The following is a 15,120-nucleotide window of genomic DNA, read 5'->3' on the forward strand; positions in this document are numbered from 1 at the left end:
TATTTAAGGAAACAGTTCTGGACTTTTCATAGGACAAGGAGATAGGGAGATAAGACAGTACACTAGGTTTGATTCCTGGGCATTTTCCTACATCTTTGGCTGAGCAGACAGCAACAAGAAAGAAACCTTGTTTAGAAAGCCAGGATCTTCTCCACATGAAATAATGATGCCAAAGAATAAAATTAGGAGAAGAAAAGACGGAAATGACCTTATTCTAGTCTCAACGATGTGGCCGCTTTTGTTTGTATTTTCTATACTTGTCTGATTCTTTTCCCAGGTTTCAGCTTTTACAGTAACTGTCCCGTACTGCAGTCAGCCCCTGGGACTCCTCTCCCTCCAGATCATTCTGTACATGGATGGGTCTTCTAGCGTACCTGCCACCCTCCAGTTTGGGTATCTTTCAGAAACCGGAAACCATATCAACAAGGTGGCAGATAAAACTTTCAAAGGAAATATGAAGTTGGTGAGCATAATAGTGGAATAGAAGTATAGAGGAAGCAGCTTTAACGACTCAATGTGAACCACGAATCGCAGCTTAAGAACAGCGTTTTCAAATGAACTGAGGTTGAGTTTCAGAGCACTTTTATTCTCCAGCACCTTGGAGAAAACAACGCAACAAAGCAATGGAGAAAAAAAAATATTAGAAATGAGAAGGCACTTGGTTCAAGAGCAACTTGGAAACCTCATTCCCTAAGAGACAGACTAGCAAGTGTTATTCATGTTGACAATGAGGGAAAATGAAAAAGAAACTTCTTTATGTATGTATTTTGAGACAGTATTTAGCATCCAAATTTCACACAGAATATATTCGTCTCTTTGTTTAGCTAGAACTGACACAAATGACCAGTTTAGCTTCACGAGGCATGAATATGGCCCTTTCTTCAATAATTTTCAAAGGGCAGGAAATTGACGTTGCTTTTTAAAATTTTTTTTAAGAAACACTTTTAGACACTCGATTAATTCCATTCTTGTCAACATATTATTATTGCTGAAAATCATTCATATGCTTCCAAGAAAAATAACTACCGCTTGGGTCTCAAAATCTCTCTTTCAGATGTTGCATGTGTTAAAATTGGCTGTTTGCTTACCTTAGATTTGTGATCTGATGTTAGCGTCTGAATTTTAATTTCCGTTTCTTTCTTCAATTCAAGACAATTGCTTCCTCTAAAAAAAGGAAAATTGCAAATGTGTGCCACAAGTTAAACATCTTCCCATTCAGTCAGCTCTTACTAATTAAAATGTTAATCAAAGTTGAAGTGCTGTAGCGTATTGGAATGAAATTATTTCTTCTGGCAATTTATTCACAACTTACAAAATATTGTTGGATTAGTAGATCATTCAATTCAAACACCACACGATTAATTCTAGACTGGCCCAGCAATTACTGAGTTGCTGAGGATGTGTCAAGCATCTCCATTTATGGTACTTGGTTCCTTTTCCAGGCTTAAAATACCTTGCCAAGAAAAACCAGTGTCTGCCTAAACACTTACAGGCATATGCGTTGCCTTGCCATGACTTTATCCTCTAGTTTAAAAGAAATTTTTGCTACTTATTTTTAGTTTGAGGCAGAGAAAAAAGAAGTCATTTGAATAACTACCTCACAGAGCAATTTGGGCATACTAAATTTGAACACCTATTGAAAGTGGAAGTTCCCCTCTCTGAGAAAACAGAAGTGGATGGGTTGCAAAGAAGGGGGCCACATTACCCTTGCAGACCACACCAACCCACGTGGACGAATCCAAGCCATCGGGCACCTTACATGACTCGGAAAGCAACAAATCTTGAAGCCAGCCCTCACTCCTGCAGTAAGCTGAATACAGCATGGCCTTTGTGCTTGGGGAAAGTTAATGGGGTTGAATGCAAGTTGCAAAACTTGTTTAATGCCCGAAGAGCGCGTGATTCTAAGGAATGGGCTGGTAAAATGCCTGCAGAGGGCCCATGCTGAAGCTCCCCTGACGTGCCTGTGGGTTAGGAGATGGATGACCTCTCTCTCACCCACAGAATTTCCTTCTCTAAGCCCAATTACTTGGGCCACACGCTGCGTGGGACAGATGTACAGAAAAACTATTCCATTGCAGCTACAACAGCAATTTCAATTACTGTCTCACCCAAGTCAATAAATTTTTGAAGGCTGACAAGCTCCATCTTCACCAATCTTCTAGCTCCCTTCTTTGCAGTGAAGCACTTTTACAACAGAATACAAACTCACACTTTGGAAGTCTCTGGGGTTTTTTTTTGAATAATACAGTATATTTAGAGGAGTCTATTTTAACATCAGTGTAATAGTTCTGTGTCGGATCATCCTCTGATGTAAAATGGCGTAACTCCACTGAGTGGATGGAGCCACATTCATTTTATCATCTGAAACTGGGCCTAATAAGAATGGTTACTGCTTGACTGCAGCAACATTAATCCATGTTTGCTCTAGAAAAGGAGATTTATGAAACTCTTAACAAGTTTAAATCCTATTTTAATATCAAAGTACTGCTAAACTTAGGGAAATTAGCAGAAAATTTTATCATCAAACAGTACCACGAAAGCCCTCACTGAAAGCAGTAGTGTGATGTGCCTTGTGTTCCCAAGGGCCACCAGAAGGACTAGTCATTTAATTTCTAGTCATAGCAAGGAAATCTCTGTAAATATTTCTAACACTCATTTGACACTTTGGAAGTGATATAAAGGCATAGGGACAGGTTCTGACCACTGTTATCTCTGCCTGGAAAAAAACAAAACAAAACCAAACAGCTGGAAAGAACGGGTCTTTGATTAGGCATGTGGGTAGCTGGGATCAGAGTCTGGCTATAAATCGATATATGATTTGTCATACACTGTGAAAGAGACTGCTGCTTAGGTGAATCAAACATATTTTATCCCAAATTAGTCTAATTGGTTCAGTCGCTGGACTTTTCAAAATCCCAGACATGAAAACCACCAGTTGATCACTTCTCTGGAAATGCAGCTTTATTATATCTCAAGGCAACTTCCAGCCAGGCTGGACGTAATGAGAATTGTCCCCAACTGCAGTGACACAGTCTGTGGTTAAACCATCGAGTCACGGTTGGGAACAAATACCCAGGGACAGCCCAACCCAATGTCACAAGTCCATGCTCATGCACACACATACACTTGAATTTCTGGACAGTCTTGATAAATCAGAAGGATCTTTATGTGTCCTCAACTCCATTTCAGAGTGGGAACACGAGCATTCATATTCCTATAAGCCTCTCTGAGATTTGTAAGCATTTGAAGTGTACAACAGAAATAGCATAGGGAGCAAAATCCTGTCCATCTGTCAGTGAATTAGGATGTGATTAAAAAATTCTACTTTGCTGAACAATATGCAGTTGACATTTGTCACACCATGTGGCAGAAATGGACCACGAAAAACTGCACAACAAAATCAGAAGAGAAAGCCTTCTATACACCTATCAAAAAGCCTTTTTCTTTTCAGGAAGTATCTGACAATTTCAATATGAATGCCTTGAAAACACATTTTGCGTGTTCTTTTACAACTTTCGTTGCTTCTAAAAGTTCCAAAATGATAGCCAAGGAAACGGAGCACGTCCTGTACTCACTGATCCCAGGACCCCTTATTCATCAGATCATTTCAGTTCAATAAAGTCTTTAAGTCTCAATCAGTATGTTCACGTTTAAGCATGTCCTTAAACATACTGCACAGCTGGGGTGAAGGCTGTGCATAAGCACCTGGCTGTGGGCTTTCAGGGCTGCATACACAACGATCCCCAAGGAAACCCTTAAAACACTTTGTTACAGAATTAAAGCAGGGTTTTCGCAGAAAGTCTGTGCTGATACTGGATTGGATTTCACTGTTAATTAGATACCAATAGTTATTCTCGTAACACTGAAGAGCCATCAGATGACTGAGAGCTCGGGAGTCCATGGAAAGCACGGAGTCACAGCAAGGAACAGTGTTTGGCTGAGTATTGAATCTGCTTCTGGAGTAGTCATTTCCAAACTTTTTTTTTTTTTTAAACCTTTTATGATAATTTAAAACTATCACAAAGGCTTTAGCATCTATAAGAGAACTGTTACAAAATTAAGAAAAGACGCTGTAAGTAGACAATGAAGTGATCTCAAACTGGGAATCAAATTATTTGTGCCGTTTGGGGTTACTCTGGAAAGCACTGTTACCCAGCGCTTTCCGTTATTTCCTGCACAGAGACAGCCGTTACCACCTTTAACTGCCTGACACACCTTCGCTTGCTGCTTTGCCTAGACAGGCAGAGGCACCGGCTTCTTCTCAGGCCGCAGGAATACTGATTCATTCCTCTTCTGATACAAGATTCTTCAATACCAGAGCACGGGGAAGCCTTTCTCCCTCCACAATAATTCTGGTGCAATGTCCAGGGCTTAGTTCACTACCACTGTAGTAAATACCCTGACTGTAACTATAAATCCAGCTATATCAATAACCTTCTGCTGTGTTATATTCAATGGAAATTGAATCAAAACCACGTTAAATTAAATAGTCCTGTAGTTGTTCCTTCTCTGTTTGGAGAAGTAGTGATTTTCTGGAAGGAACTACTTCGATGAGAAGTATTTGGGTGCTTACAGTTCTCTGTTCTTGGACATAAAACCAAAACATGAGCTTTTTAAAGAGTTTGTGAGCTTTTAATAATTTAGTGAGGAGAATTCTCCTCGCCTTGTTTACTTCTGACATTTCGACTTCTGTTCCGTTGCAAGCTTATAACATGCACACTCAAAACCCACTGCCATTCCAAATAAATTATAAACCAAAAAGTATTCGTGGAAGAATCCAATGCCAAAGAGGCATCTATGTTCAATATTCAGCGAGCTGGTTGCGAGTTGTTGTTGCCAGATGACAACAATATGAAATCATTGGCTAATTATTGGCATAGCTTGATACAGAACTAAATAAAGTAATTCCTGCTTTAGGTCACGGTATTATAGTATAAACCGCTATGTCTCAATGAAATGCCAGTCATAGCGTGAAAGGTGGAGAGGAGAAATTGCCACCAGATTACACGATGGCAGCAAGGCAACAGCAAGTCCTGCTACACAATTCTGAATGGGACTGAGAGGGGGACATTTTATTAAAGTCACCAGGAACTTTTTGGGGACAACTGAGAGATTCACACAGATAATGTCCCAGGCCATCAGCTACTGCAAACCAAAACAGCTTAGCTCAAGTCAAAGGAGTAATACTGATTTATCCCAGCTGAGGATCTGAAGGCTTTATTGTTAAAAAAGAAACTTCAACTTGACAGCAAGGCAAAACTCTACTATTCTAAAATGTTCAGGATTTAGCAGCCAGCTTTTTCCCTGAAATCAAATCATTGCTACTTTCTGGTCGTTAGAGCTACTGAGGACATCAGTCCGCTCTCACTGAACACAATAGTGACGTTCCCTGGGGAATAAAGTGGGACTAGATCAGACTACAGAAATAAAAATCTGAGGCAACTCCTTTGCTTTTACTTTTAAAACTCAGATAGTAGATCACTAGAGAAAGGCAAAGTGAGTACAACACTTATGGCCCATTGCTAGAGCCCGCAAGCAGCTCACGCTCAGTCTGATGTATGATGCTGGTTCCAGCTGCAATTCATCCATCTGAATGACCTTTTTATGAATGTTTTATTCCAGACCACAAAAGCATAAAAACTTTAAGTCTAAAAAATAATTAAAATAATATCTTACCCTTTCTTCTTGACTGCCTTCTCTAACATTTTCTCGTATGATACCTTTTCTTTATCATACTGTGCCACTATTTTGTCAATTTGTGTGCAGTGCAACTTCTGCATAGCGCTGTGCTCCTGGAAAACAGTAGGACCTTACAATTAGGTTGCTGGATTTTTAATGCTTAGTTTTCTTACAGTGTAAAAATATCAGTGCACAGATAACTTTGACAACGGAATTTAATCTAGTTTAGCCATCTGGTGTTAAAGGTTCCAGATATTCTACCATAAGCACTAAAACATTTCTTCGTTTGAAAAATGAAAATCTGTAGTGGACCTTAAAAATATGGTATAGCTTAAAACAAAAGAATGATGGGTAAAGACTTCATCTATTTGAATAAATGTCCATTTAAGCGCAATGTAAAAAAAAAACAGATTTACAAGCTCAGATCATATCATTCAAAGTTTCTGAATGCAGAGGAGAATAAAACCCAGTCCAGTCCCCCCCTCCTCTACATATCTCATACTGAATACAGTGCTGGCCCCTTGGCCCCTGCAAATCAAATAGCTCCAAGTCCAAACATGAGCTAAACCCCAAATCATTAACAACAGACATTCTGAAGATCTGCACCGTGACCACCAATGACGGCAGCAACCTTATCATTAAGAATTTCCACTTTGTTGCACTTTTGCAAGTGGTAGTAAGCTGTGCAACACGACTTCCAGCTACACGTAACTGCAAATAACCATTGTCCCGCTTTCCCCCCCCCAAACAATACAGCACGTGCTGATACACTGGGCGTACAGGGCTACCTGGGGAGTATGAGACATCAATGCTAACCTGTTGTCACTGCTACAGTTACGTGGCTTACATTGGTGAAGTGGCAGAGGAGGTTGTCTATGGAAGGGGAGGAAAAAACTGTTCCTATGCCGAAAAGATGAATCATTACTTCATCTGACACACTTGGGTCTACCATACAGACGGTTCCTTTCCATTACAGGACTGCACCAGAAATGACATGCTTCACTTAGTGCTTAGATGTAGACTTCATTATTGAACTTGAATTCATATTCTCCTTTATCAGAACAGCTGCTCATAATGATGCAAATATTTAACTACCACAGAGAGCACTAAATATTAAATTTACATTGCAATAGGAAAAATTGTTGTTTGTTAAATTACATTATTAATTTCCATCCACATTTTATCTAATCGTGACAAAAAGCCTTGCATTAATTAATATGGCCTCTTCCAGGACTTTATCTCTATTTTGTTTTATAGCTCATTTTGCCTTTATTCTACCCTCACTATTCTACTGCTCTTTGTTATTATTTTCTATACACCTGTGTTTGCCTTATCACTGTTTTTTCCTCTAAAAATACTAATTAAAGACTTTTACATTCACTTTTACCAAAACTTGAATATAAACGTTGTGATGCTTTTAAAAATCTAGCCCTGGGCTGTAACCAAGCGCTCCGACATCTGCCAAGCACTTCCCCGGGGAACGCGCACTGCTTCCAAATTTTCTATTTAGAGTGGGGAACTGAATTTTCTGTTCTACAGAGGATTTAAAGGGAAACAAATAGACTCTGTCAACATTAAAACATGCCAGCTTCACCAGGGAGTATTTACACTGACTAACCAGGTAGGAAAAAATACGGGCAGTGAAAAGAACGCCGTAAGCTTGACAAGCACCAGGCAGCCACAGGTGAAGTGGCTGAGAGCATCTCTCAAAGTACCCACTCTGCCCTAGAAGAACAGAACAATACAATCCTTGCTATAAAAGATGAAGTGCTAACACAGTTCAGTCTATTGAAGAGGAAGTAAGCTCCTATCATACAAACTCTTATTCCTGCCTGGTATCTCCCTAAAGCAACACAAACATTCCTGTGTACAACTGAAAACTGAAGTCTAGAGGATCCTCATTACAGAATACAAAAATGAGGAAATAAAAAAAAAAGAAGAAACTGTAATTTCCAAATCAACAATCCATTTTGCAGAACTTTATTAATCTAGAGTCCCATAGTCTTTTGTACTGTCGCTTTTGCATTTTGAAACGGAGATTTTTTTAATGTTCCTTTTTTTATTAGGCTTTATTTCAAACAGTACATATATTTGATGTCAATATAAATGTGCAGGAGATGAATTCTGGGATTTATATTTTTGGGTGGTAATTACGCCATTCTGGTTACTGTCTCTGGCCATATTAAATTCCTGAAGGAGGCATTTGTGAGTATCACTGTTTTGTCTGAAACCGCTAGAACTATATACCACAATCATCTGTTGTGCTGCTGACTGTTAGAGAATATATCAAGATAATCCCTCACTATCCTTCCTCTTCTAACCCAAGAAACACAAAAACTACGTGACAGCCCTGCAAAACACTAAACTTCAGTCGGGGCCCATAGAAGCAGGCTGCTAAGAAATGAAATCAGTGACTGAGACTCATACATGCACACCTCCTTGTCTTTGTAGCCCATCTACCTGCCGTGCCACCCCAGAGCATTTCCCTAAACAGTACTCGAGATCTAACTCGATTAAAAAAAGAAAAGAAGAAAATATAAACCAACAGACAACATTCAGACACATCAGCCACTCTGCAGTTGCACAGTAACATTCATACTGGGAGATTAAAGTTACGTACGGGAACGTAGGCAGGAAATACTTTATTTCAAAAACTGCCCAGTGCAGGTGTTTTTATGAATGCATTGTTTAAAGACAAACATTACTGCAATATGCACAAGTGGCTGGACATATTAGTTTAAAATGACCACAAGCACATGTTACCAGACCTAAGATTCAAGAGAAAGATACTCCTAACATAACATTTTTTTTTAAAAATGGTGATCATCACATTAATTTGCCATTGTTTTTCAAAGTCAAACAAAAGGAAAACTACAGCATCAGAGGTGGATAGCTCGCAAAATAAGTGCCACTACAACAATATTCTGGTTTGCTTGTTGGCAGCCCTGTCTCCTGGCATCAAAAAGGTACATTTTGCCTGGATTGGCCTGGATTTTAAACAGACCCATGAAGGATAGAATATCTTTGTTGCTTTCTGTACTTTTGAAGATCTTGCCGCTACTGCCTTACTGTCCCCTGAATAATGGCAGTATTACAGACAATATAAAAGAACACAATCCATACATGGGTAACACTTTCAAACTCCTCATAGCAGCTGCTAATCTACTTTGAAGTGACGGAACGTGACCGTGATGAAATCTGTCACGCAGACAGAATCCCAGGGGCCTGCCCTTTCTGGTACCAGCTTCTCAGATCCCACCGATTCTTCTGGCACCTCAATATTCTCAGGCAAGAAGATAATGCTGACAGTCGTTTCTTTAGAAGTGATGTTTCTTCCAAATTCCCTCTGTGAATGTGAGGACTCTTAAGAAAGCTCACTCATTTCTAGACAGGGCGCTTACTCATTTTTGTCCCTCCCTGTCCCAGCCCACATACGCTAATACTTCTCTACACTGAGTCGATGCTGTCAGTACTGCTGTCGTCTTCCTTAGCTAGCTCTGCCCAGGACTACCAGGTTAGCTTCTACATCGCTTAGGTCAGAGCTCCTTCCTCTCACCCTGCTCGCTCTTCCACACTTGCGTGCATTCATTTTCCATAACACACTTTCCGAGGCCAACTTTAGATGGAAAAGTATTAGACTTTTCTTTCCTCAAACAACATGAACAATTCCCTTCTGTTTACTTCTCCAGATCTCTGGAGTGTCTATGGTTAAATGAGAGCCAACCTATCTCTGGAACTTTTAAGGTCAGTCTGCTTAATACAGAGGCTTCCTCAAGCTGATCGTGGATAACTAACTGCACGGCTCTCCTGCTCCATCGCAGCTAATAAAACGCATTCAAACCAGCGATGAGTACACCAAGCACTTCCCTAAGATCATCTGTGAGCTAACACGGCCACACTTCTCTACTCGGCCTCTCCTCTCCAAATTCAAGAAGCTGCCCTCACTGAAGCCTTCAGCAAGGCATGCTCTAGACAGGCACTTTCTTGTTAGGACAGACTTGCACTCGGTACTTAAGACCAGCAGGACACAGGCTGGCTCAGACCTAAAATAGCTGTGCTTGAGCTCATGCTGAAAGCCCTTCTGAGTGCACAGCACTTTCAGATTGCGGCTGGTAATTTTTTTTCCTCAGATTAGAAGAAGCAAGTGCAAGCCTGAACAGATGGATCAATTTTTTAACATTAGCAAGCGCAGTCTTGGCTAAGATATCCGTACACTACTGCGGGTCACAGATATCGGGACCATAGATCATTGAGTACGGCCGGGGTTTATGTAACCATGGTACCATTGTCATTTGCAAAAAGCTGCTCTACCAAGCTGCTGGGTGTTGTCCAATGAATAAGAAACTAAAAAGCTCCCTAAAAGATCAACCTTATGAAGGTCTAGAAAGTGTCCCATGCCCACAAGTGTGGATGACACAGTTTCTCTTGAGCACAGGCTTTGAACAACAGCACTAAAATGGAGAATTCCTTCATTTCCCTTCTGCACAGAGTCAGTAAGGAGTCTGAAATGCAACTATTTAATTTTCTTATACTACTTTTGATACTAAGAGCTCCACAAAAGTGCCAATTATTGAAAGTAGTTTCGTCATACTTCGTTGTACAGGCATAGAGTCCCACGCCCAAACAACAGTCATGAAAATAAACACAAAGACTGATATTAAAAATGCCCAGAAAACTACATTACGTCAGATCTGCAACGAAACCTGCAATCAAAGAGAGCAAGGGAATAACCGTCCCAAAAGCCCAGAATGGATTTGTATGAATTGCCAAAGTTCAGAACTTAAGATACTTCCTTCACTTGTTATGCCTCTTTCCGTAACAAGAGGAATGGTTTTCTAATGATAAAGGGCCCGAGAAAATTGGCTGTGTTTTTCTAATGTAAAATATATTTGTGATAGTGTTGTATGTATTTGGGACATCACTGCCAACCGGACCAAGGAAAAAGATGACTATAAAGTGGTTAACACAGATATAAGTGAGGAGGAATAGGGCGTTTTATTTTTCAGTTACACATTCCAGTTCTCTTCAGCAATTTTGCGGTTTTGCCAGTGCCTGTCTTCGATGCAGCACCCTCTCACATCTCCACTGCCTTTTTTTTCCTCCAAGCTGCCTGTCAATATGTTATGCAAGAGAGGAGCTAGAGAAAATCATTACCTGAAAAAGGTGAGCTTTGGATGCTTAGATGGGTCAAACAAATGTGCACCGAAACTCAGGCAGACATACAAAGGGTTGCTAAAGGGAAAATGTGCTCACTGGAGCATATTTCAGTACATTTAAAACACATATGCCTTTCTTGGTGGTCCAACTACTGTTCCTTAGTTTTTCCCTACAATTCAATTAGGAGCTGTCTGTTAGTGAGGGCCGCAACTGTTTTCAGTTAGAGCGGGTTGCTCAGAGAGGTCTTAATGATCATACCTTGGCATGTTTCTTCTTTAAGGCATTCAGCTCTTTCTGCTGTTTCTTTAAATGCTTTATATAAGCCTACAAAAAGAGAAGTTGGATCAATTTTTCTCTGGTCATATTGACTCTAACCAGATAAAATCCTGGCTAATTAAAACAAATAATTAGGAACACATCTTGAAAAGCTTGTGCCTATACTTACCTTCATTTGCTTTAAATCTTCTATCTTCACTTGAGGAATAAGGTCTATACCTAAGGAAGGTATTGATACAGTTTATCTAAAACATCATGCATACTAGGATATCTCATGCTTTTAAATTTGAGTTTTACCGCAGAAACCTACATTTAAGTTAGCAATTAATTAATGTTTTTTACCACATAAAAATAGTCACAGGTTAATGAGAAAATTATTCATCAAGATATAGCTAAGATACAGTTAATTTCCTTTTCAAATCACTACTCAATCAAGTGCCAAAGCACTGCTTAATCAATTGCCTTGTGAAGAAAGAAATGAATCAATGAGTGTATTTTACTCCCTTACAATTCTGAAGTGTCAAAACATAGCAATCTAAGTATTGAAAAAGTTCCTTTTCTGAAAACACAGCAACCCGTTTATGTACATTAAAACTGAACCACATAAACTTCAGAATTTTGGTCCATAGCTGGAGATTGCTCTGGCACCACTCGTTTCGGGGGGAGGCTTCTCGGGTAAGCTTCTACATGACTACATAAAGGGTTAATGGAGGCTAGGTATACTAATTCTCCTCCGTTTAAAACACAAAAATCGTAGGAGTGAAAATTTACTTGCAGCCTGTATGTCAATGGAGGTAAAAATGTGCATTTTGGTTAATACCCGGCTATTAGAAAAGGAGCAACAGTACACTCCAAGAATAAAGGAGAGTTGAAAATGGAGGAGAAACACAAAATCATAAGTGAAAATTCTAACGAAAATTCAATACAACAAGCAAATCTATCATAAAGACTAACAGTACTATTTAGATAAATGAAAATATATTTTGATCACCTGAACTGCACTGCAAACAAAACCAAATCTCATTTCATCTTTATGCTTTAATAAATGTTTTGTGACATATTGTGATGCTTTTTAAACTACTAAGCACATCCTGCATGTAATCATTAATAAAAACATCAGTACGATGCCATGAGAATTGTAATGCATATGTCTTTTTCTGAATTTTTACAGGAAAACGTTCGCCTGTACATAAACACACTGCAAACGTATTTAGGTAACTGCTCTTAGTCTGTGGGCTATGAGATTCCCCCTGCCTTGAAAAGAACTTTTTGCCTTTTAAGATTAATTTAAGTGGAAAATACTCAGGTGCTATAAAAGAAAAAAAAAAAAAGGGAGGGGAGTGGGAGGAAGGTAGGCAATCTCCTTAGGGAACACAATTTTTTTATTTTCCTAGAAGCGTAAGATTCTGCTCAATTATACGGTATTAACATTAGTCTAGTAAATGAGACCGGAACAAATTTAGGTACAGATAGAAGCTTAAGTTTTCAAAAACACAAATCACTTAACTCTTCCTGAAAGTCAGAGAACAAAACCCCCAACATTCTTGTATATCTGAAAGCCTTCCCCAGACACCTTATCTTGCTGGATACCTACTTTCTAATAGCAAGGTGAGTTGTATATTGTAACAACGGTAGAATGATTCAGATCTTAAAAGATCATAGAGATAAGTAATATAAATGGATTGTTACATGGGACATCAAAATAAACAGCTCTACTTTAACATGCAAGAACATGGATAAAAATGGTTGCAGACAAGAATGCGTAAGGACTGAAATCTCAGTTTAAGACCAGGGCTGCGTCGGCATGCTGTGTTCTAAACAAACTTCCTCAGGATTTTATTTATAAACACAGACTCATGTACTTTGTTCACCAGGTCTGACTCCATGGCAACCAGGAATTAGTTGCCAACCCCAGAAAATTTCATGCTTAATTAATGCACGATAAAGCTAATACTTGTGTATCTTGGTGATGATAGATGAAATATGAAAACACCTCACTGCATAAAATAATCTGGGTTTTACACCAAGGGAGAACTTTGAAAGAGTTCAGGTGCCAGAGATGACCTGTTTTATTGCCAAAAAGTGACTCCAGAGACACGGCATTTTGTCTCTCAAGAGATCCCTTCACGTGTGTGTATTCAGCCATGTCTGCTCAAGTTTAAGAACAAGAGCAGTCAGTGCTCCTTTTCACTCCTATCAATCCCTTTGGGCTGAGGTGGATGAAAAAGAGTGAATCAGATTCTAATTCTTCTGGCCCATTAACAGAAACATTTATTGTGTTTCATTCAGCCGCACAAATTTGTTTTCTCACTTAATCTTCATTACCTATGATATGTGAGAAATAAATAATCCCATTTGACTCTGTAAGATGACTTTGTAGAGTGAACGGTGAACAGTGAGGAAAAATTACATACTTATAAATGAGCATTTAATATGGGTATCTTTTACAACAAACATGCCATTTCCATAATCACTATTCAGAGTAAAACCACACATTGAAAACATTTCTAATTGTTGGGAAATCTCTACAGAATCCATTGAATTCTAAATACCTTTAATTACTTAAATCTGCAGCTCTGCCAAGGGATTTGTGGAGGGAGGAAAAAAAAAAAAAGCAGAAGAGTTTCTGTGGAGTATACCAGAAAATAGTCATTCCTATTGATGTTCCTCCAGTAGATCTTTAGTAAACTGCTCCCAGAGTCATGCAGGTTACTGCTGTTGGCAGTAGGTATACAGCTATGTGAAGAGGCCACTTAGTAAAATAAAGCTGTATTGGCTCTATATAGCCATTTTAGTAATATACAAAATTTATTTGCAATTAGACAAAGACCACTCTCAACAGCAAAAGTTGTTACCTTCTAAAAGGGAGAGAATGAATAGAACTGCAAAACGAAAACTGCGTAACGAGTACTTCTCTGTGACTTTCTGAATCACTTCAGAACTGAGGGAGTGGCACAGGATTTTTTTTTCTACCTTTTTTAGCATCGGTCCCAGATCCAAAGCCTGCGGTGGTACTCGGTCGAAGTTCAGAGCTACTCTGAGGCGTTACGTTGGCTTTGGCATTATTGGCTTTTCCTTTTCTATCGTTCTTTGAAGTGTCATTTGGTACATCGGCTATATCACTCTGAAAGAAACATTCACATCATAATAAGTTAATTGTTGGTTTACTTGTAGTATAACAGTTGGGCTATGGAAAATTTCTGAACTTGCTTACTTTAAACATAATTAAGAAAATTGCAACATACTTTCATACAACACTATATTCAGTAAAGTATTTGTAGGCTACTCTAAATGGCTACCTACTAAATTACGGCTCCCTTCCCGTTTCTTAAAATTTCTACTTCTAAAGGATGTGTTAGTATGATCCATGAAAAGTCAGTGAATAGTATTTCAGTACCTAAACTAACATAAGCCAATGTATTTCAGAGCAGGACAAAGAGGCTTACATTTGAAAATGCGAAATAATAGGTAACATGCATCGATTGGAGAAGGACCAGTTTACTTTAGAAAAGAGCACAGCATGAACATAAATGGGCTGTTTGTCATTAAGTTCTACTTACAGTTTCGATACCCATAGCTCTCATTTGGTCTGCTCTTTTTTCTGTGATAGACAAAAATTTCTTTGGATCTGATAAAGCATCCACAATATCTGCAAAGAAAAAAAACCAAAACCCCACAACAATTTTTTATGATCTTCAGAGGCATTTGGAAATTAATCTTTTACAAGACTTTTATTTTACCCTTCTTGTTATGAGCCAAGGCTTGCAACAATAGTCCAACTTTCCATAGTGAACTTGGCAGGACTGAAAGCAGTCATCGCCACAACGCCTGAACCCGCTAGAACATGAATCAGTTTATAATGCAGCAAGGGACTGGTATTAATCCAGCTGTGTTATTTAGGGAAAAACCACTGACTCCATCAGACTGATGTTGCCCTAACTTACTCCCACTTGATGATACTAGAATTTGAGACCAGAATGGGATCTCCTGAGCCACAAAGCACTAACA

The 15,120-nt window shown here is 39.0% G+C and overlaps 1 protein-coding gene across 3 annotated transcripts in view; it reads right to left on the reverse strand.

The window, feature by feature from the left end:
- Nucleotides 1–15,120, reverse strand: part of PLCB4 (phospholipase C beta 4) — a 206,021-nt gene that overhangs the window by 18,008 nt on the left and 172,893 nt on the right. For all 3 annotated transcript variants that reach the window (XM_075749801.1, XM_075749802.1, XM_075749800.1), the window contains 6 exons: nucleotides 14,673–14,761; nucleotides 14,086–14,236; nucleotides 11,282–11,331; nucleotides 11,095–11,160; nucleotides 5,677–5,792; nucleotides 1,089–1,164 (listed from right to left, as the gene is read on the reverse strand). In XM_075749801.1, coding sequence (XP_075605916.1) covers nucleotides 1,089–1,164; nucleotides 5,677–5,792; nucleotides 11,095–11,160; nucleotides 11,282–11,331; nucleotides 14,086–14,236; nucleotides 14,673–14,761 — 548 coding nt within the window. The remainder of the gene's footprint in view (nucleotides 1–1,088; nucleotides 1,165–5,676; nucleotides 5,793–11,094; nucleotides 11,161–11,281; nucleotides 11,332–14,085; nucleotides 14,237–14,672; nucleotides 14,762–15,120) is intronic.

Source organism: Balearica regulorum, chromosome 3 (genome assembly GCF_011004875.1).
Source record: "Balearica regulorum gibbericeps isolate bBalReg1 chromosome 3, bBalReg1.pri, whole genome shotgun sequence".
Taxonomy (NCBI): Eukaryota; Metazoa; Chordata; class Aves; order Gruiformes; family Gruidae; genus Balearica; species Balearica regulorum.